The 22,658-nt window shown below is 34.3% G+C and overlaps 3 protein-coding genes across 6 annotated transcripts; 1 reads left to right on the plus strand and 2 right to left on the minus strand.

Moving 5' to 3' along the window:
- Positions 1 to 1,712: 1,712 nt before the first annotated feature.
- Positions 1,713 to 9,558, minus strand: trmu (tRNA 5-methylaminomethyl-2-thiouridylate methyltransferase). 2 transcript variants are annotated; one of them, XM_088645061.1, is made up of 11 exons: positions 9,420 to 9,558; positions 8,599 to 8,764; positions 7,662 to 7,768; positions 7,121 to 7,243; positions 6,076 to 6,248; positions 4,940 to 4,993; positions 4,691 to 4,757; positions 3,819 to 3,919; positions 3,116 to 3,260; positions 2,698 to 2,780; positions 1,713 to 1,900 (listed from the first exon to the last, which is right to left on the minus strand). In XM_088645061.1, exons 1-11 carry the CDS (start codon positions 9,499 to 9,501, stop codon positions 1,745 to 1,747), a joined length of 1,257 nt encoding a protein of 418 aa, XP_088501187.1. In that variant the 5' UTR covers positions 9,502 to 9,558; the 3' UTR covers positions 1,713 to 1,744. The 2 variants fall into 2 exon arrangements, 1 of the variants encoding a protein (XP_088501187.1); XR_015941172.1 differs by having other exon boundaries at positions 1,846 to 1,900; positions 2,950 to 3,260.
- LOC148655011 (uncharacterized) lies at positions 9,549 to 15,700 on the plus strand. Of its 2 annotated transcripts, none has more exons than XM_088645063.1 (7): positions 9,549 to 9,668; positions 10,046 to 10,218; positions 10,455 to 10,636; positions 11,302 to 11,432; positions 12,645 to 12,793; positions 13,155 to 13,244; positions 13,472 to 15,700. In XM_088645063.1, the coding sequence occupies exons 2-7, from the start codon at positions 10,047 to 10,049 to the stop codon at positions 13,711 to 13,713; spliced, it is 966 nt and encodes a 321-aa protein (XP_088501189.1). In that variant the 5' UTR covers positions 9,549 to 9,668; position 10,046; the 3' UTR covers positions 13,714 to 15,700. The 2 variants fall into 2 exon arrangements, with proteins under 2 accessions (XP_088501189.1, XP_088501188.1); XM_088645062.1 differs by having other exon boundaries at positions 9,600 to 9,708; positions 10,044 to 10,218.
- gtse1 (G-2 and S-phase expressed 1) lies at positions 13,751 to 21,465 on the minus strand. 2 transcript variants are annotated; one of them, XM_088645060.1, is made up of 12 exons: positions 21,245 to 21,465; positions 20,860 to 20,919; positions 20,322 to 20,379; positions 19,597 to 20,218; positions 19,224 to 19,319; positions 17,955 to 18,102; positions 17,242 to 17,619; positions 16,721 to 16,790; positions 16,294 to 16,539; positions 15,388 to 15,667; positions 14,901 to 15,023; positions 13,751 to 14,140 (listed from the first exon to the last, which is right to left on the minus strand). In XM_088645060.1, exons 2-12 carry the CDS (start codon positions 20,879 to 20,881, stop codon positions 14,054 to 14,056), a joined length of 2,130 nt encoding a protein of 709 aa, XP_088501186.1. In that variant the 5' UTR covers positions 20,882 to 20,919; positions 21,245 to 21,465; the 3' UTR covers positions 13,751 to 14,053. The 2 variants fall into 2 exon arrangements, with proteins under 2 accessions (XP_088501186.1, XP_088501185.1); XM_088645059.1 differs by having other exon boundaries at positions 19,161 to 19,319.
- Positions 21,466 to 22,658: the final 1,193 nt, after the last annotated feature.

The following is a 22,658-nucleotide window of genomic DNA, read 5'->3' on the forward strand; positions in this document are numbered from 1 at the left end:
AAAGGCTAATATTAATGTGTTGTTGTAGAAATCCTCTTTACATTAAACAATACTGAATAGCTGTGCCCAATGTTAGTTTACTGCAATGCAGGATAATGAGTAAACACGATTAGTGTTCCGTTGTGCCTTTGGTGGTATGCCTTTATGATTTTTTTTCCTTTTCAGCATTATTTTTACAAACCTTTTAAATGGGGGTATAATCCACAATATATAAAAAATGACATGAAATATTTAAGTTTTACTAATTTCTCACTGCTACAATATTATGATCCTATTATGATATTATGATTCACATGGTTTGTGCTCCACAATATTCTAAAAACATTGCAGCCCACACCCATCTCATTCATCAATAACAGGGGTTTCTAACTATTTTGAAATTAATAATTACATCCTCAGTTTCCAATAACCTGCAGCAATTTTACAACGATCACTGAAACTGGTGATTTTTTAAAAAGTAAGTAATTTATGGATGACTCAGAAAATAAATGAATAACTTTTAGCCCTCAAGTAAAAGAGATCCCTTAATGGAACAAACTGCTAGGTTAATTGATCAGTTCTTCAGGATCTGTTTTCCCAGTGTTAAAAAAAAAGTTGACCTATAAGACTAGCTGCACTGAGGCTCCCTAGTTCAGGCCTGTATCATGTTACATCCTGTCTGTAGTTTGTCTTTTTTAATGAAAAGATCTCATCAGAACCTAGAAGCTAAGCAAGGTTTGGTTTAATCAATACTGGAATGGGAGATATGTAAGGGGGCAGCTGTAAGTGGTACTGGTGGACCAGTAGGGGGCACTCTTTCCACCCCGACAGAATTCCCCAAAGAAACAGACTACAGCATAATGACTGGAGACACTGTGCTTTAGGAGGTACCATCCTTTGACAGACCTTTTAAAATGAGGTCCTGATATTTTGGTCATTAAGGATCTCACCTTGGTGTCTTAGTTAAATTATATTTATTATTAAGGAACAAGTAATAGGTTTATTCCATGCTGAATAGAGAAGAAAGAAAACACAACATTTCGGGCTGACATACTCTTACACCCGAAGACGGCTCCACAGCCGGAACGTTGTTTTCTTTCTTCTCTTTTCAGCATGGAATAAACCTATTACTTGTTCCTTGCAGCCTACGCATGCTGACGCAGCTACCCACCTGAACATATTTATATATATTTATAATTATACTAGCTTTTACAATCTGGCTTCACCTAATTTAACCTCTTTTATCTGGTGCCCTTAATTCATTTAGTGACATAATTTCTTACTTCTCCACCTGGTCTGCTGGATAGTGGGGCTGCTGACATAGAATGGCTGCTGCATCATCCACTGGGTGCAGCACTTCAGTCTTCAGCAGCAGAAGGAGTGGGTCCCCTTCTATAGGGCTAAGGGATTTAAACCGCTACACACATTTAAGTAACTTCTAACTAATAACTATGAATCTATACAGTTTAATGTTATTCCCTGGATCTTACTGGCATATTCCATAATTAAAGGGTTGCTACAAGAAACAACAGAAAGCTTAAATAATTTAAGAGCTTAGACATTTTATGCACAGTTAAAAACATGAAAAATTTAAACAAATAATCATCTCTATGTAAAATATTTCCCTGTGACATAAGCTAACATTAATACTACCTAAAAGAAATTTCTCTGGAAACATTTTTTAAAGGCAAAACAGTATTTTGTGGTGTGCAGAGTAAAATTACACTTGATACTTAAAATTGATACTTAATTTATTCTTTTAAAATTATCCAGCTGGTTTTGAGTTTTGTCCGGTTTCAGAAGGGAATCTTTCTGTTTCTCCGAGTTTTTCTCTGCCTAGCTGCAAAGTGTGCATAGAGGGGCCCAGCCGAACAATTTTCCCACTTCCAAGACACTCGTCGCCCTTGTAGAACACAGCAAACTGAAAGACAGACAGCAAATCCCCGTCACAGGCTGTGAATTATACGCTGAAGGATGAGAACTCTGCTGACTGTGGAATAAAGTAAAACAAAACTGATCTTGTCTGCAACACACTGAAGAGCTTTGTTTAAAAAGACCAATGACCAAAAATGATGTTTCTAGTACCTTCAGTTGCCAAATCATTTTAACAGTATCTGGCCTCTGGCCCAGTACTGTAGACAAAGCCAAAAGATTTCCATCAGGTCTCCCAGGAGCTAGTTAGGAGATATGTTTTAAAGAAAAGAGTGAGCTTAACTAGAGCCAAGTAATTAGCACACTGGCATAGACTGTCTTAATCTCTTTAATTACAAAACTTTCTCAATAATAAAGGAATTCTCTCAGAGCAAAGAACAGTAATCTCACAGAAATCAACTTGAATTTAAAAGGCCTTGTCATAGATAACCCTGGTCTCCTAATGATATATGTATTAAGTCTCTATAAAAACGAATAAAACATCATGAAATCATAAAGCCATTAATAAACTGCAAAATGTTGGATTAACACTTAACCTTAGAAATCCTGCTAACATTGCTGCCATGTTTGTTTGTAGCTAATCAAGGTGCTGGAACACACTCTTTGAAAACCCTTTATTTTCAGAAAACCTTAGATGGTTTTGGAAGAGAGTGAAGGGTTAATAATTAGATGCTAGACAGGTCATTTCTGTGAAAGAACTATTGGAATTTAAATGTGAATACTTAAATGTTGTTTTCACTAGTTATGTGATGATGATTTACATGAGCAGTTTATCTTTGTAGTTACCTGCCCAGGTGTGAGTGCTCTAACCGGCTTTGCTAATGTGACCCAAACCGTTCCATCCTGGTTAAGGGTTACAGTACATGGCACTGTAAAGAAAGACAAAGAGAAAATCACTATATATTATGGAACTGTTTTGTTATTCTTGCTGTTATTACAGACACTAATATCATTATAGTTATAATGAGTACCATTACTACTATGAGAAAGAAGAATTATCTACATTCAAATTAATGTTAATAAAACTGACCAAATCACCTGCATATTGAAGGAGAAATTCCTCCTTTTGCTTGAAACAGGTTTTTTTTTTTTTCAAAACGGTTTTTCATTCTGCCAGGTCCTCTGCATTGCCATTCACAAGAAAAACTGTATTTGGAATTATTGGGTTCTGATGATCAGATGTATGGGCACAAGAGTGTCTTACTAAGTGGCATCTGGTGCAGGAATCGGAAATGACATTCCATCATTTTTGTCCTAATGAGCTCTCCTGGAGGTTCTTCAGCAATCCAGTGAAATCTGTCAGTACGCAAATTGTCTCTGAACAAAGCTGGGTGGTTGGTTGTTGGTGCCTAGGAAAATAAAACACAGAAAACACAAAAATCTGAGCTGCTGTAAGTATCTCCAATAGCATCTTAAATCCATCTAATTTATACAAAGAGCAGGCCAAAGTAAATCTTAGATCTGTCACTTGCTAGAGAAGCAATACGTTTAAAAATGTTAAAAGATAAATATTTGAGTTAAAAAGTATTACAGGCTTGGTATGGACCACTGAATTCATTAGGAATTTGTAGTTTTCTTGAAAAACAGATATGTAGGATCATATTCTTTATTTCTCTTATCTTCACTTCAATAAGCTACTAACAACTTTGATAGACTGGCATCCTGTCCAGGATGTATCCTGCCTTGTGCCCATTGCTCCACCACAACCCTGTATTGTGGAAAAACAGGTTAGAATATGGATGGAAGGATCCATATTCATAACTAAACAAGCTAGATGGGCTGAATGACTTCCTCTGTTTGCAATCTTTCTTATATTCTTATTTCACAAATGCCTCTAAAAAAGAAGAGTTAGGAATGTACAGTGCTTAATGGCTTAGAATATCCTTAATGGCTTAACATATCCTTACCACAAACACATCTCCAGTAGTTACATCCTTATCCACAACAAACCAGGCATCTCTTTGACCACCAATTCTGGCTCTCTGTCCCAAGGTGAAAGTGAACCAACCTGTAGAGGAGGACCAGAGTAGTGTAAGAACAAGGAGAACTGCAAAAGAATGAATGATTTTACAGTCCTTTTTTAATTAAAAACCTACTAGGAACCCCTCATGAAATTCAACTTTCTACTCTTTCTGGTTAAAAGTTTGGTCATGTTCTATTCCCTGTTGTGGGCTGAAAAATGTCTGCCTTAACTTATCCATTTTGTGTATGTCCATACATGTAATAAGCCAGATATTTTCATTGATACCCACCACGCAAACAGGTGTCTGCTTACATTATGTATTGAAAAGAGACACTGACGAACGATTGGGGATGAAACAAATAATTCCTATTTTTCTTATATCATATGTGTAAATACACTAACAGTCCAGTGCTAAATGCTCCACAAAATTATGTCCATTTTCAAATCATTAAAACATACCATTATAATGTACAACACATACAGTGTCTAAAAGCATTACGTTAATATTAAAAAATACGTATTTTTAAACTAAGATTAAAAGGCTTAGAAATGGTTAACATGAAAACAATGAATCTTTTTTCCAGTCCTTTCTTGTTGTAGTGGAGAAGTATTTTGTAACTTTACAGAACCCTAAAAAAGAATCTTCACAATGCTCTAGGAATGTAAACATATCAAGCAACCATGAGGCTCACAATTTAACAAGGTCAAAATAACAACTTGCCAAATTAATCTCAATTAGGACTGGGTTTATTAAGAGCATCTACTCTGATCTCTACATCTTCTCGACACATTGATTTTACTATGGCATGTTTGTACCTTTGTGGGTTCCCATAATCTTTCCATCTTCTATTGAAACAAAATTTCCAGGATGAGGTTCTAAATACTAAAAAGAAAGAATTCAGTTGCTTATTTTCCTTAAAGTAAAAGAAACAGTCTAATGTCAAACTTATTTACTTATTTTAGTTCAACCCAGATGGACCTGTGTTACAGTCAAAATGCAGTATGTGCATTATATCAAAGAATCTGAGTCACATTAATGCTGCAATATACTAAGAATTTCCTTACCTCAAGAATAAACTTCTCAAAATGTCTTTCTCCAATGAAACATATCCCCATGCTCTGATCAAGAAAAAATATTTTAAGTTCAAAATGTAGTAATCTAATTCACAATTCCATCACATTCAGTATTGTTCCATGATAGGTGTGTCTTTAAAATGCCTATAAAAATTAGTACCTATTGTGAAGGAGGATCTCCAACTCCATGCTCCAGTGTATCTGGGGTCACCAGACAAACTGGGAATCAAACCTACAATAACATCCAACTAAGTCATCAGTCTGATCTGAGTGGAGATAGGAGGATGGACCAGGATGGCACTTTCCATAAAATTACTAGCAACTAGCAACAATGAAACCACGTAATGTAGTCACAAAAAACAGCAAGGAACAGAATAACAGAATACAGAGATTCTGGCAGGAGAGCAGGAAAGACTGAGTTAGTCTACACTCCCACCTTTATCTTTGGTTTCCTCCTTAACTTAACTTATCAAGAACTGAGTGCTTAAGGGACATACAATTAAATCAGGAAAAAGCTCTGTATTTTTATATTGGTGGAACCATTAATGTTTCTTTTTTAAATCAATCCCTTATGTATTTTTGGGGGATTATTCAAATCATGAGAACAGTTTAAGTAATGCTTACAAAGATTTGAGTCTACTCCTGAGTGCCTTACGATGGCTACTGTCCACAATGGAAGACTCTCAGAACTCAAACATACTGTAAATAGCACTAGTAACTTCAGTCTTCTTGGTGTTTTGTTTCTATGCGAGTTCTGTAATAAATATTTGTCTTTATTGCCCGTTCCTTTCTCCACCAACAATTGTGCATGAACCGTTAAAGAAGCCTTCTAATGAAGCTGGTGTCAGGACTGAGTATGTTTAATAAATTTAACTATTAAAGAACCTAATCTTCCTTTGTCAGTAAAATATTCTTATATGCTGTAACTATTTGTTATCTGCTGTGCAAACTGCACAGATTTAAGTCCACATTCTACCATTTATCGGAAGATGTGGTGAAATGTTGATTAAAGATAATGTCTCAAAACAGAACAGACAAAAAGCAAATAAGGCATTTGTGAAGTACATGGTAAATCTGTACGGCCAGTAGGACAACATAAACATATGGAGCAAATCTGGACGGAGTACCTCCTTTTTCCTGAGAATGTGTCTAAAGCCTGCCTCAGCTGCCACTTTCTTGACAAAATCCTTAGTGAGTCCTGCTAAGGGGAAGATTGTCCTTCGTAGTGCATTCTGGGATATCTGACTGAGGAAAAATGTCTGGTCCTTAAAGAGGTCAGCCGCCTGATACAGTCTTACAGCTTTGATAAAAAGATCAAGAAGTAACAAAAGTCACTATTCATATGAAGTCACTATTCATATGAATGAAGTGAATGTGACACAAAATATTCTGGATTAAACAAACATGTTTCAGCCTAGGATAGTGTTTCAGTAGAATACATTCTAGATAAACTTTAAAGGTATTTACAATTAACAATTTACATATTTGATGTAAGGTTTGATTATTAAGTCTTAAATCTTTTTCTTGAGAGTATAATCCTTATTTTTTTTTAATTTAGTAACTAAGACTTATTTATGTAAAACTAGAAAATGTTAAAGTAATTGTCTAACATTTTTCTAGATTTTCCTTTGTCAGTGAAGCTTAATTCTTATGTGCCAAGATAATTAAATATGTAAGCTACATTTCAAAAGTTTATTGTCAAAAGGTAGAAGAATCTTCACAATGCTTTCAACTATTCATAAAGAAATACCTTATGGCAGAGTAAAAAAACATACACCTATGTTAATATATTTTCCTTTATTTAGCTTTCTGAAGGTCTTATAAGCAGTTACAGTATTTCGGAAAACCTAGCACCCTAAATATAAACCACAGCAAATATATTGATGCAGAAGATGCAAATTAGTAAGCATTCTTATCATGTAGGGTTGCAGAGATTGGAAATTGCTGCCTAACTATGTTAATGAAAGAGCTTCCCTATGATTTTTCAAGAAACGGCTGTGAAAGATCCTTGAATATAAAACTACTAGTGAAATTAGGAAGATGATCCACAAGGTTTCCTCTCACTTTCTTTCTTATGTTCCTAATAGATAGAATAAGATTCATAACATAAATGGGCTGCCGATTAGAGTCTCTTCAAGAAAAATATAAAGGCATTAAGTTTTATGTGCTTACAATTTCTTATCTCAAATCTATCTCTGAAGAGTGATTGAGGTGTGGTATAATGTCTCTGTTGAAACACATCTTCATCTTCCAGAGATGTTCTTGCATAGTGACCAGTAGCTATAGCGTCTGCTCCTGTAACAGTTGAAACAAATTAAATCTAGGATCCTCCATATTTTCAGTTATAGTTAAAATAAGTTACTTAACAGAATCTAAAAATCACCATAAAATGGATAACAAATCAATTGGTAATTTTAACAGCTCCTTATACAATTGGTGCTTAGTATGATTTGCTTCTGAAAAAATACAACTAATCTTCTTTCTTTAAATGGACAAGTAAAGGTTTATTGCATGTTGAAAAGAGAAGAAAAAAACACAATGTTTCGGCTGTGGAGCCTTCTTCGGTTGTGTTTTTCTTCTCTTTTTAGCATGGAATAAACCTTTACTTGTTCCTTTGCAGCCTACACGTGCTGACGCAGCTACCTACTTTAACTACTTATTTGTCCTTATGTTGTTGAAAACAAAAATAGAACACAGAAGAGGCATTACCTACCCAAACTGTTGACAGCATAATTGAAGAAGTGTTTAAACTTAATATGCTTATTACACAATATATCAGGATTCGGAGTTCTTCCTTTCTGGTATTCCTTTAAAAGATTACTACAAAACAGAACACATGATATGCACTAATACACACAAACACGCAGAGATCAAAACATCTGCTCTTTATAATCTAATAACAAATGTAAGATTTTTCATTATAAAATATAAATTTAAATAAGTTTTTTAATACACTGTATCTTACATTTCATGTAACAGATATGAAGAGATATGAATATCGATCATTCATTCTTCATTGTAGTCACTGGGCTACGTCAAGAACATTTACTGAGACTTAAAAACAAACTATTTTTATATATTTGAAGACTGTCTACACTGTCTGACAATACCATGCCATCACTGTTTTGCATGTACAATTGTTCAGATTTTTTTAGCACCATGGTCTCAGACTCAATCCATACAGGGCCTGGTGTCTTCTGTGCCACTCCAGCTATCATACAGTGACACAAGTGGTCTCATTATTTAAACAATTACATAGTTGCAATACTTCTAACCAGACTTCAGGGTGTTTTACAGGTAATTCAACCTTTAAACAAGTAAATGTTTTTAGTTATCAGGTGTAAAAGACATTTAATGTTTAAGAAAAAGTCGAAGAAAATAAATGTTAGTTCTTCAATTAAGTGCTCAAGTTAGAACAATCAGAAGTTACTAGGCACTAAAGAAAAGAAGACTTGTTTCTTGACATTTTGTTTTCCATGCTTTAATATTATTCTTTAATCTAACTCAAAGTAACACCATGTGTAGCCTTCTTAATGCAACCCAGTAAAGGTCATGACTTTGTAAAGTACAACCAGTAAGGATTTTTATTTAGCAATTCATTTTTTCTTAAACTGTGCAAAGAAAAGCCATTGTTTTGAGATTTGGATTACCTGAAAACTTCATGCCAGTACTCTTTGACATAAGAGACCTGATGAAAAGGAATGTCCAGCATCTGACAGACTTTATAAGCATCCTCACAGTCCTGCTCTGAGGTACAAACACCTTGTTCATCCAAGGAGTCCCAATTCCGCATAAAGACACCAGTTAGCTGGTAACCTAAAGATGAATATAAATAATGTGAATTATTTAATCATAATTATTTATATAAAACTATAACGATTACGGGTTCGTGCAGAGCGCTACAATACAACATAATGTAGAGACAAATACATTACCACTTAATAGTGGCCGGAGGGACGACTTCAATCTAGTTATTCTTATACGTAGGTTACCCTAAACCACCTCTTATTTAGAGATCAGTAACACTTGTTTAAGGAATTCATTAATTAAGCAGGTAAGATTTAATTGAAAGGAACACTGGTCCAGGATATTTCGATTTCGGTTCCAAATTATCTCTAAATTACTTAAACACACAAACTCCACCATTTTTAACTGATCACGGTCAAACTGTTCAAAGCCATTATAAATTATAAGGCTACCTTAAAAACCCGGCAAACTTTACTGGATTGGACTTTCTGCGACCAGCGTTTGAGACCTATTGCGTAACAGAAAGTTTCTTCGGTTTTTTAAAGCTTTATGAATATGAAATAGTTTGTGTTCGTAAGTGAAATCACTCAAACACAATCATTCATTTCCCCTTTTCTTTTGTTGTAGAACTCTTATTGAAAAGTAAGTGTGAAGTAATCTATCTCACACGTAACAACGATAAACGTCAAAATCAATACACACATTAAGTAATTCTTATTCTTACCTCTTCTTTTCAACAGCAGTGCTGCCACGGAGCTATCCACTCCGCCAGACATTGCACACACTACGTGTCTCACAGCGTGCATAGTGTACAAAATAAATGATCAACTACAGAAAAGCAGTACAGGGTCAACTAATGAGCTAAATAAGATATACACTCCTCGGGCATGTTGTAACGGCACTTGGGAGCCGCCATATCTCACAGTCCCACTATCAAATATGTTCCATGGGAAACAACCTCCATTAACGAAAAGTAACTTCCTTTGTTTTCCATTGCTATTGCAGGACAGTAAAGTTATTCAGTACTCCTGTATACGTGTTTATTGCCTTTTTATAAAGAAAGTCTCAAAAGTAAACTTACTTTATTTATTAAAAAATACTGATTTTTCTTAGCATTAGCATTAAACGTGTTTAATATTTATATATTTTGCTTTGTCAGGTTTTGTATTTCTGCCTTGTTGATGAATACTTAATTTAGTAAAGTACATACTTCGCAGCAAACTGATGTACAGCGCCCGTACCCGTATATTTGTTTAAAAACCGGTGTCATCTGTATTAAAGCGAGTGCTGTACAGGTTAATACAGGAACAGTTTGGATTTCGATTCGGTTAAATTCCTATTCTTACACAGCATGGAATCTGGAAAGGTCATCAGTTTGGAGATGCTGAAGGAAGCTAGAGAGACTGTGATGTCAAGCCCGTTAAGAGTCGTCAAAACTCCATTGATTCCCTTGCATCAAACGACATTACCTCTCAATGTGGAATGCAATCTTTATATCAAGATGGAAAATATGCAAAGAACCGGTTGGTTTTATTCCTTGATTGTTATTTCCTATATTTCACTTAAAAATAAATGAAAATAAATTGAAAAGTAAAGATATCCATAAGAACATGTGATAGATTTAAAAAGTTGCTTGGAACTTTTAAAAACCATTAAAGAATATCATAAGTAACTTGTAATTTCTATACACAGATGAATGTGGGATCTTTTACTTTTTTCTGGTATGACCTATATACTACTATATTTTGTCAATGGACAGGTTCCTTTAAAATCAGAGGTGTGGCGAATCAGTTTGCCAGAAGACCAAAAGGAGGTCTTTTTGTTACCATGTCTGCTGGGAACTATGGCAAGGCATTTGCCTATGCTTCACAACTCTATGGCTGTCGAGGAAAAGTAGTGATGCCGGAAACAGCCCCTTCATCTAGGTCCTCTGTGATTGCTGTGAGTAATTGGTATCCAATTGTGAAGGACTCAGATTCAAAAAGTAATATAAAAAATAAAATGTAAATACATGTGTGACTATCTAATGAAACATTGAAAACAATATTTAACAAAATGCAATGTTTTTACATAACATTTTGCATAGTGTAAAACAAAGTTTTGACTAAAGTGGTAAAGAAGTTTGCAATTCAATATTAAGAATTACATCCATCCACCCATTTTCTAACCGCTTCATCCATTTGAAATTAAATGAAAGTGGTAATTAAGTTGAGAAAATATTCTACAAGCACAGATAATTAATCTTTTCATTTCTTTTTCGATTACACTAACCATAGATTATTTCACGAACTGTTGTCTAGACGTTTTGAAGTAGTAAAAACATAAAAAGCTCACATTTGTTTAGGGAAAGAAGTTATAATGAAATTGTAAAGACAATAAGAAAGGTTAACAATCAAGAAGCTATTCAGGAAATCTCTCAATTTCGTTTTTAGTAGCTAAATAATCCAAGGACCTCATCCAGCTGTTTCTTTAAAGAAAGCAGCATGGACCAAGTTACTCGTTCTGTTCTTTTAGATACATTTTCCAACTATGAAAATAGGAGTTCTGTACTTTGGTTGTATCACATTATCAGTAAATCACTTCTTATATCTTTACCAATAATGCAGAGTTTTGGAGTTGAAGTGGAACGCGTACCAACAACCTCTTTGCTAAATGCTGTGGACCGCTGTGTACGAGAAGATAATATGCTGTTTCTGCATTCTTATGATGACATAGACCTAATTGCTGGGCATGGGAGGTACAACTTAATAAAGTCAATTACTCTTGTCTAAAAACTAGGTCAGTTGGACAAACTGTGCCTCTGCCATTTTCCTCTTCTTCTCTAAATCTTTTTGCTGTTCTTTTTCTATCATTTTGCATGCATCTTATGTATTGAGTGTGCTTTTGTAGTGTTTTGAGCTTCTTGAAAAGAACTCATGAAATTGTTTAACTATTATTTACCAAGAACCCCACTAGATGCATTCTTAGGAAAATAAAGCATTACAGTTGTTCACTCTAGATGATTTAAAATCATTACATTACATTCTTAGAATCAGAAAGAGATAAGGACTTTATATCTATTGATGTTTGCAATATTTCTAAAATGCTAAGAGGAAGGACATTTTAGTATCTTTTAATGTGACTCAAACCTGCAGTCAGTCAAATAGATCCAAACTGCCCAAGTCAAAAAAGTAAAGGTAGTGCTGAATATCACTGGAGGCAAGATACAGTATTACCAATGAAAACAGCAGCAGTCCTCCATCTAATGAACATTGCTGTAAGCACGATGAAACTTACAATGAGAAAAGTTGCAGAGGCATTCCCATTATAAATTGCCCCTTTTATGTCATTGATGAACTGAGGAACTCAACATAAAAATGGCTCTGAACCCTCTATATTGGTCTTATGTGGGAAAATTCACTTTTATATATATTTTTTTTACACATTGCAGCTTTTAATCCCTACCCCCAATGTACCGTATAACAGGGACCACTGTAGTTTCATCGAGAGTGCATGTTGAGCTAGGTGGCTATGTTATTCAAATTTGTGCCAATATAAAGAAATTATTTTACCCCAAAATTATATATTTAGAAATAATTAAGAACTAATGGAATTTTATTCTAGGTTGCAGCAATTAACAAAAACACCCAATAACTGTAATAACCGAATGGGAGTAAAATGTCAGAAGAAACTAGACTTCATACACACTTTTTTAGCATTTTGGTACATTAAGTTTTTCCAAATGTACTTTTAAAAGTGTTAGTATATTGCAAATCACTGTTTTTCACTAAAAAGTCACCTAAAAAAAAAGTTACCAATAAATCATACATAAGCTAAAACATTTATTACTTATGCGTGACAAAAACTGCCTTCATTTACTGTACAACAGAATATCACAGAGAGGCAGTCTAAGAATATAACGATCTAGAACTGGATTGCAAAAAGTTTGAACACTGTATATTCCTTGTAGTCTTGGTTTGGAAATCCTTGAAACCATCCCTAACCCAGATGTCATAGTTGTGTGCTGTGGAGGTGGAGGATTGCTTGCTGGGGTTGCTGCTGCCATTAAACTTTCCAACTGTAACAAAACAAAGATATATGGAGTGGAACCAGAAGGAGGTAAAACTGTCTTATTAACAGAACACTATTTTAGCAAGGTTAGATTTGACCTTAGTGAAATCTAGTGTTTACTACTACAATCTGATATTTAAGTTACCATTTAGTTTTTTTTTCTCCACACAGAGATTTCACACGTTTTACAAATGGAGCTATTGTATACATTTCAGCAACATAAAATTGTTTATAATAGTTAAATAGTTTATCTGGATTTTAAGACAAATGTTAATGTAATTAGAATTTGAAAAACATAATGGTATGTAGAACAATGGTATTCAAGAGGCCATCCAATAAGATAAGATAAGACTTAGAGCAAAGATTTTCTGCAGTGAATTTATTAATTGATGTTTTGATTATTTAACAGCCTGTACCATGTTCAAAAGCTTTATTGAGAAGAAGCCTGTATCAATGGATACAAAAAGCATTGCTGCTGGGCTCGCTCCCCCTGTCGCAGGTAAGGTTGTAACAAATTAAATTTTTCTACTTGCTGGCAGTCTCAGCTTTAAAATAACAGTTTTTAAATTTGTGCTGGAAGGCTAAAGGATAACAGCCTCTGGGTAGATATACAAAATCTGACATAAAAAACTATAATTTAACAACGAATAGAATCGTGAGATGTAGTCAACTGTTAAAGATGTGATAAAACCATAAAGCATGGTATTTTCATTTTATATTTTCTAGGTCAACTCACATATGAGATTTGCAGACAGCATGTAGAAGAGGTTGTGCTTGTCACAGATGAGGAAATTAAAGCTGCAGTTTCTGCTCTGTACAAGGCAGGCATTGTGGTAGAACCTTCAGGGGCAGCAGCCTTTGCAGCCATAACAGAGAAAAGGATTCCAGACATCAAAGGAAAAAATGTAATTGTTGTCATAAGTGGTGGCAACATTGGAAAAGATGAATTGCAAAACTTCCCTGATTAAATAGGTTTCCTAATAGGTTTGTAAAAAATGCTGTACCTTACTGGCTTCAGAGATGGGTTTATTGTACCAGTAAACCATATAAAGAAAGTTCAGGTGACATTTTATACAAGACAGAGAAGTACAAGACACTGAAAAATAAAGTAAAAGGCAAAAAAATCCAGCCACATCCTTAAAGTTCGAAGAGTTTTTAATTCACTAATTTTATAAATTCACCTGATTTAATAAAATATGCATAAAAACTCAATTTTAGCAAATTCAATTATAGTTTCATAATCATGTCACTGTTACAGTATTTGTTAATCATTAGCTTTTAGTCTTCTTACAATAACATTTTAAAACATTAAAACTTGATCAACGGTGAATCCATTTTGTTTTCCTTTCTGGCCACAGGACTCAAAGTTATTAGTGGAGAACTCAGGTCAATTAGCTGCATAAAAAAATAAAAAGGAAAAACAAAAAAATCAAATTACACATTGCATAGTAAATTCTGTTCCTGTCTTCGTGTGTAAAAACTAGGGGAGGACTGAACAAATTCATTCCTCTCATGAAATATGTACTGATATTTTCCAGCTTTAATAAGATACAATAAAGAGCAATGTAATTGGTTGTTATACCAAAACTGTTGTGTAACTGTTGTTAACCTAGAACATTGGATGGTAACATGATGTGTCTTTCTTTGCCCCAGAGCTAGATCATTCTGAAATGCTCCAAAGACACCTAGTAAAGAGCTGTACACATTTTTAGGAAGTCGGTGAATGTCAATGCTCAAGACCATCACAGATATTATGAGGTATGGTTTAGACTTAATGGTATGGACTATCTAAAACCAATAAAACTTAAAACAGTTTAAATCTCAAAGTACTCTCAAAATATGATAAGTGAAATTCACAATGAAAGCGAATGTTTCAGATTTGGAATACCGTGAGTTCATCTCAGTGAAGCACGCAACATTCTATCATTATACCCCCCCATCACAACATGTGTCAAAGCACAGTAAGTTTATCTTTATAAGAAAGATTAACGTAGCATGGAATCAAAACATCACTACCTGGCTGATTGCAGTTGTTTGTAAACTAGAAGAGACTGTGTATCAGTTCTGTGGCATATATGCTGACTTGGAAGTTCATTTCATTATACCGCGAGTCTTACTATGAACATATTTTCCTGTGTAACAAAAAAGTCATTACCTGCCCATGCTCAGCTGGCTTAATTGGCACTAGTTTAATCAAGTCTAGTGTGTTGGAAAGGTCAATCAGTGGTCTGTCTTCCAACCTAACAGGAGGTGGAGCATCCACTTCAATAAGCAAAATCTGTCAAGAAAAGTAGACTCTAAAACACTGGTGCAAACAATATACAAATTAATTTTTACACAAAAGGACAGTTCGGAAATCCTAACTGGACCACCCAATGCACATACCGCTCAGTACAAATAATGGCCCAAATGCCAAAATGGTACAGATTATTGCAATACATATTTACTGGTTGAATCTTAAAATCCAGGCAAAGCATGCTATGCCTCCTTACTTTAAGAGCATCTTTGATTAAAATATAGTTTTAAAGAACTAGATTTACTGGAATTGCATATTCTGTATTCCATATTTGAGTAAAAAAAAAGAATCTGTTTTATAACTAAGAAATTATTAAATTACACTAATAGGAACAGATAAAGGTTACCTTATCAGCACTCTTAAATGTATTCTCTTTTGAAAAGTCTTCAGGTATGTCAGGACTCCGAACTGCTATGTTTGCAGATGTTTCATCACAATTCTTGACTGAAGTCTGTGCAGGTGTTTGTGGGCTCACTGCTTTAGTGGATGCATCAGGTTTAACAGGTTTTTCAGGTGAGAAATCCAGAGAGCATAGTGGTATTGGTGAAAGGTAATAAGGCTCGTTTACAGGCTCGGAGCTGGACGGAAGATTAACTTTTTGAGGTGTTTCCTTTGCTTGTAATGGACTTGAAAATAAAGTGTGAAAATAAAAAGAAAAATTAATAGTGTACGTTCCTAATAATAGAAAAGTGGTTTAAACACAGAAACCTGATTAAATATACCAGCAGATTAATTTTAACATAATACGGATAATTAAAAATCAAGAAATAAATTGTAATTTTTAAGTTAAAAAAATTGCAACTTATTTGCATTATTTCTATTCTCATGGTATTGTCTACTACCAAGTGCTTAAAAATTAATAATATGCATCTTATTTCCTTGCTTTTTATTGATAAGGATTAGTTCAAATTCTGCTTTCACTTCCTAAAATGTTGGATCTTGCCCTCTATCTCTGAAAAGTTCTGAACAAACAACCTGTTAATTCAATAAAGGATTAATTAAGTGCTCATCAGGAATGAAAACCAGTAGGTAGTGGGTCCCCAGCACTTGGGTTGGAAACTTCTGCTCTAGATCCGTTAATACTTGTGGTGACGGAACCGGGATAACAAACAATCCTGAGCCAAGTCATTGTCTACATTCTCCACTATATGGCTAGTAAGTACATTAACTGAACACATCTGTAGCTGTTCAGTTTAAAAATGCTTTAGATCTCTTCTGGTATTTCCAGATTAAAAAAGGACCAATTGCTTACCTTCTGAAATTATCCTTCTTGGTAGACAGAGGTGCTTCTAATTTTTCACATGTAAGACTGAACACTGAACGTCTCGTTGCACTTTTGGGGGTCCGTGCTGGGATTCCAGACACCCGTCTTTTTACCGGAGTTGGCAAAGCAGAGGAGCGCCTCAGTTTTGACATTGCCAAAACAGATTTTGCAGGTAGGTTAAGAATTTGAAAAGAATCTGCTGAAATATTTGTAGCCACTTTTTGCTGACCATCACTGGAAGGCAAAAAATTGAATATTTATTCCAAATTATTGCAAGACATAATAAGTCTAATTATGGAAACTATTCAAATGATTGGCAGAATCATTTAACAATGTCTTTATGTATATTATCATATTTAAATGTTTAAATGTACATGCAATCCGTACAAAAAAACCCATTAAATTAGCTACTGACCTTTCATTATTACCACATGACATCAGTCTTTTTGGCTTCATAATTCTTGATGCATTTTCAGGAGAAGAAACTAATTTGAAAAGACAAAAAAAGGAGTGTAAACGATTCCAACTCAATTCAATTAAGGTCAAATCTAAATGGTGCAAAAAGTATACATATTGTGTATTCCCTCTTTTTGATAAATGTGATTTCACTTTTTATAAATACCATCTATCAAAGGTATAGTTTTAACAATTTTGTAAAACATTTGTGGAAGTGAATTTGTGTATATGCAATAAGGCAATAAAGCAACGCTTTTATACTGACAATTTAAGGATCTATTAAATACTGAAAGTGCCCCATTTGTCTTAATGTACGGTGGAAGTGACAGGTACATTGGAGAATAAGTGTTATTGGTCTTGCTGCACGAAACTGCACCAATATATTTAAGCAGGTAAAAATGACGTAAAATAAATTCAGTAGACACAAACATATCCACATTTCAGAATAAATGTTTTGTTGGGATGTTAATAGGCTCTTACCCCCTGAAGGATGAGGTCCTTTGATGTACCCTGTTGGTGTAGGTGCTATAAATTCTTTTAGTTTTGGACTTCTTTTTACTCCACTTTCAGTTTTGTTTTGTGTTGATGAATGAAGCATACTTGGAAGTGAACTTAACCGGTCTGCATTTGTTTTTGCAGGAGTTTGATGAGGATTTGTAGAATGTTGTTTTTTCAGTGGAGTTGAAAGCTTATTTAGGCTTGTGGATTTTACAAGTTTTGAAGGAAGGACCACAGATTTTTTAAGTTGGGATGACATGGATAATTTTCCACCAGCCAAAGGTGGTTGTTGTCCATTTACATTAGAAGATATCCGAGTCTTTGTTTTATTCATCAGATTTACTGATGCATTAGGTTTACCTGCAGACAAATTATAAGAAAAACAATGGACTAAAAGTAAATTTTCATCATAATACATAATTTTATATCAATTTTAACAATGACAAATGAAGAAAATACAAAATACATTACACTTATTTTACAACTAAAATAAAATACTTTACTACTTCAAATAAAAAATCCAAATTCAACAACTACGTGCAATTCCAGCTATTCCAGGTTTAACTGATAATGTATTTAATTTGTAAACATGTATTACAAAAAGTTGCTTTAACTTGAAGTTGCAGGACACACATAGTTCCTTGTATTTTAGTGTATTTAAGCATACAAATGTGTAAATCAAGATATTGTCCTACCATTTCCAAGAGGGGATATGGAAAGGCTAGAGTTAAGGCTTGACACTGAAGAAGAGGAAGAGGAAGATGTTTTATTTCTTTTTTCACCACCAGTACTTCTATTCTGTACTTCTGGTGGTTTAATTGCCTGTGGTTTAACCAATCCCACCTAGAGAAAAGCAGAAAAGAAAAATGCAATCCAGCTAACAATTTTCTCTAAAGGCATCAACACCAGAAAGCAAATGACAATTTAAACAAGCTGATCAATTCATACACCATTCACTATAATGAGCAGCATAGGAGAAAATGTAAGGAAATTCTGACCTCCTTAAGCCTAAGAACACAAGAATTGTTAAAAGAACAGGCCCATTTGTCAAACAGTATCTAACTAATCCAAATATATTTTCTGTGAAAGAAACCCAGATACCAGCTTTAATAACATGACTGAATAGCTTATGCCATACTTCCACAACTCTTTGCATAAATAAGTGCCTTCTTCCTTTGTTAGAAATGCATTTCAATAGTCTCAATTTGTGCCCTTTGCACAATGGTAACTCTTGATCTGAAATGTTCTAAGACATTTAGTTTATTATAAGCTTTAAATTATCCATTAACCCAGATGTTTCCAGCTATGTTTTGGTTCCTAATTATGGTGGAGGCTTTCTTTTAACTTTTTGCACAACTAATTTATGATCTCCGATTTCTGGAAATATAATCTGAAATGTTCCAATTATTCTTAGTTCAATTAAGGATTCAATTAAGTAAAGAGCTTAACTGAAACTGAATGTCTTGAAAATTAGCAGGTTTGTGGCTCCCCAGAACCAGGGTGGGAACACTAACCTTCTCAATATTTTTAAAGGTGATAAACAAATCAGGGTCTAAAGCAAAGTACCCTTTCTCTTTTTACCTGTTTTTAATTATTTATATACTTCTTGCCAGCATATCAACGCTTTATTTGACCTGTTATATGAATTATATGCAAAAACGTTATATATGCCATACTCTGCACTCAGAAACACACAGAATTGCCACAAATATGAATAAGATGATTTTCATTATCAACAAAAGAGTGGAGGTGGTGTCATCATAACAATAAAACGATAAAACAAGTCCAGTAATTTAACAAGACTTTTTATAATTAAACCAACTAAGTCTTTAACTACATAATCTTTTGATATTTTACTGTTTTAGATGTTTTAGTCACTAGTCATTTTTACATACAAGTACCTTTTTGGGCACTGGAACGTTCTTCTTTTCCAAAATACTGGATTTTAAGGATGTTTCACTCACATTTGAAGCAGTAGTAATGTTGTCGGAATGGAGATCCTCAGAAGATTCTGCACCACTGTAACAACCTCTTGTTGGACTGTGTTTCAGAACAGCTTTCTGCAGAAGTGAACAACAACAACACAGGTAATAACTAGCATACATTTCTTCCACACCCTTTGAAAAAAAATTACATCAATTGTATAACCATTACCATTTACACGATCACATACTACGTGCTTTAAGCCAAAAGCTCAGCAACTGATGGCCCTCCACCAATTAATACAAAAGCACCATCATTCCAATGTCATCACATTGAAAGACATGTTTCATTTAGAAGACCACAAAGGAGTTTGATTTTATCTATTTAAGATCTTAAAATGAGAAAAACACAAACCTTCTCTACAGCCAAGTGTCCTCTTATATTTTGCCCACTCACTGCTGGAGCTAGTGGTCTGCTGGGAAGCACTCGACTGGTGTGGCCATTGGATAATGCAGCCTTACGTCCTAGATTTTGTTTCTGTCCTTGGTTTTTACATAGCCTGGCTGGACTATGCCCACTGGAAGTCTTTTGTGAAGGACTTTTAGCAGAGTTTGACCCCAAGAGACGTCGCTGAACCGCTGGAGGAAGCTGCTGTAAAGGGCTGTCCTGAACACAAAATGTTTCTCTCTTGATTGGACTTAAAGCAGCGTTCTTTGGTGTATTAAATATGTTTATTTTAGATTTAGAATCTTCAACAAACTTTTCAATCACTTCATTTTTACCACCGTTGAGTTCTTTTTTGTGTGTGCTATCACTGCTTTTTTCAAATTGCCTGGCCAGTAAATGGGCTTCTTTAAAAATCTCAACAAACTTATCCCCAGTTAATGGACTCCAATTTGCACACTCATCAATCTGTTCCATTTGACAATTTTCTTTTTCTTTCACTTGGACCTTAATTCCAGCTGCAACACATTTCTCTTTGTGACAGACTGGACCCACAAATACTTCGTCGTCGTTCTCGTCATCCCCATTTCCACTGTACAGGGGAAAAAAGTCACAGTATGTAAACAGTCATATTTTCATTTTTAACTGTTTCAGTCACGCATAAAAATTACAATTATACTACACCAATACTGTACCTTGCAGGTGACAATGAAATGTCGAAGTCAAACCTCTCATCAGTAAGGAGCACAAAATCTAGAAAAAAAGAGTTATTCGTTTTCAGCATTAATAAAGGTTAGAGAAACATATTGTTAGATTAATATGGCAGTGAACAGATTCACATGCACCCATCATTAAAGCAGTCAACATTATCTTTTACAGGGGATCAAAATTCCAAAACAGGAGAGCTGCTGTAAATTTGTTGTACAAGTCAGAATTTTCTAAAGTAGATTTAAGATCTTTCGGCCACCTCCTAGAGAGCTGCAATCCTGCATGTTTTTAGGCAGCAATTAAATTATAATTTTATATGGAGTATGGAACAACTGCAGGCAATTGGTTAAAAAGATTAACAAAATTGAAAGTCTGAAAGTTGAATTAAGGCCCATAAGTACTGGAGTCTTCCCTACAGCTGTTTCCATTTGAAGAAATTACAAGGTACAGCCTAAGAATGCTATGCTGTTTTTAGATCATTCTTACAATTTATCATCCAAGTCAATCTGCATAACAAAAAATTACCATTGTTGATCAGAGAATCCATTTTCAGAAAGTATTGCCTTAAGTAAAAGAGAAATCCAGCTGCAAGATAAAATTAAGAGCTAGTTTATAACTTATTTTTAACACACATATAAGTAAATACAAACACGTACAGTAAATGTATACTAACGCTAATATGATCGCAACAAATACATTATTTTTAGAATGACACAATATTCCACTTGACTAGGATTCTAAGACAACATGATGAATTAGAACCATACATTTCAGCAAGCTATAAGACCGATAAACTGATACGTAGAAAGCTAAATTGGTATGATTAACACAGCATATTTCAATACTAGAGTAATAAAACAAAATATCCTATGATTTATATAAAGATGATTAAAAAAAAGCTTAGACTCACCGAAACCAAGAGATTCGCCAGCGTAGTACAGGCCGCCTGCCTCAGGTATAGTCTGGGCAAAAATGCGCAAAAACAGACAAAATGCTTTTGTAAACCTCTTTTGATATATTATACAAAGCGTTAAGCGACGTACATTAGCTGCCTAAATAAAACATTAAACAATTTAAATTTGTATCCTTTAGGTAGGCGTAACACTGAGTTACTTCTGTAACTCACGGTAGTTACACTTAAATTTTATAGAAGATCATAAATTATATAATCAAGGTTTTTTTTATATAACGGTGATTATAATACTGACGAAGCATATATAACTACATAACAATTGAACCTCTTCAACCGGAATACTACCAAAACAAAATTCAAATACTGATACCTACGTTTAAACGGTCATGTGTCTAAAAATGCCACTCTGCATTGGTGAGTAGAATCTCGCGGAAAGCCAAGTTTCTCGTTCAGGATGGAGGGTTACAGAGAGTTCTGGGAATTGTAGTTTTGTAGAGACGAGTCACTAGTTTAGGCGAGCTTTTTATTGTTTTAACGATAACTATTAATGAATCAACTATAATCATTGTGTTTTCGAGAAATATATAACCATACAGGTTTTCAAAAATATTCGCATTCTCAAAAATATTCGCAAATAATCATTTTTACACACAGTAATAGAAGGAATTACGCTATGTAGCTTTAGTGAATGCAGAATGCTTTTTGCTTAAACATAATGAGTACAGTACTGCCCAAACTATGCTAAATTATTCCTGTTCAGTTAAAAGTATGAATTTTAGTGTTTTATTGTCGAGGGACAGAACGAAGCATATATATATATAGTATTCTGTATATATCTGTATTCCAAACTACTGGCTGTTTTATTTTTTCCGCTTGTGGGAGACTTGTCTGGGCATTATTAATTTCTCAGAACAGAAAAGAACATCATCATGCTCTCTACATCGCTTGAAACTTTATGCAAAACCCAGTCGAGAGCTGCTTTCACTAGCCCTGCCTTCTTGGGTGCCGTCTTCACACAAAAAGGTAATTTAATAATCCCTGCGATGGTCTCAATTTTGAAAATAAATGGCTAATCTTCTGACATAATTCTATATTCGAAGAAAACCTTGCACAGGCTATTGTTCAGGTCTGATATTTCCACTTGTGAAGGTCGAAATAGAACTCTATAATTCTTAGTTTTGTTGCGTTACTGTTGCAGGATGTTTATGCTATTAGCAATAGGGTATGGGTAGAGAATACCGCCACAGACCATCTAATGATATGCATATATTTTGTAATAAGAAAATCAGCTTTTCGCAAACAGTACTCAGTGTTTTCTCTGTTCACATGTTCCTGCACTCTTCTTTATTAAAATAAGGGTGTCTGAAAAGAATTATGGATGATTATTTGAAAAGGATCTTTTACTTATGTG

The sequence above is a fragment of the Lepisosteus platostomus genome, chromosome 9, assembly GCF_059453375.1.
Source record: "Lepisosteus platostomus isolate fLepPlt1 chromosome 9, fLepPlt1.hap1, whole genome shotgun sequence".
NCBI classification, from domain to species: Eukaryota; Metazoa; Chordata; class Actinopteri; order Semionotiformes; family Lepisosteidae; genus Lepisosteus; species Lepisosteus platostomus.

Bases quoted from the DNA above. Each gene is read 5' to 3' on its own strand.
- LOC148655011 (XM_088645063.1), top strand. From the start codon at position 10,047: ATGGAATCTGGAAAGGTCATCAGTTTGGAGATGCTGAAGGAAGCTAGA. The intron at 11,433-12,644 runs GTACAACTTAAT...TATTCCTTGTAG, and splicing joins CTAATTGCTGGGCATGGGAG to TCTTGGTTTGGAAATCCTTG. The intron at 13,245-13,471 runs GTAAGGTTGTAA...TATATTTTCTAG, and splicing joins GCTCGCTCCCCCTGTCGCAG to GTCAACTCACATATGAGATT.
- trmu (XM_088645061.1), bottom strand. From the start codon at position 9,501: ATGCACGCTGTGAGACACGTAGTGTGTGCAATGTCTGGCGGAGTGGAT. The intron at 8,765-9,419 runs GTAAGAATAAGA...ATTCATCTTTAG, and splicing joins ACTGCTGTTGAAAAGAAGAG to GTTACCAGCTAACTGGTGTC. The intron at 6,249-7,120 runs GTAAGCACATAA...TTTTTATCAAAG, and splicing joins TAGATTTGAGATAAGAAATT to CTGTAAGACTGTATCAGGCG.
- gtse1 (XM_088645059.1), bottom strand. From the start codon at position 20,881: ATGGATTCTCTGATCAACAATG. The intron at 15,024-15,387 runs GTAACCTTTATC...TTTTCTTGACAG, and splicing joins CATTTAAGAGTGCTGATAAG to ATTTTGCTTATTGAAGTGGA. The intron at 14,141-14,900 runs GTAATGACTTTT...TTTTTTATGCAG, and splicing joins AGCCAGCTGAGCATGGGCAG to CTAATTGACCTGAGTTCTCC.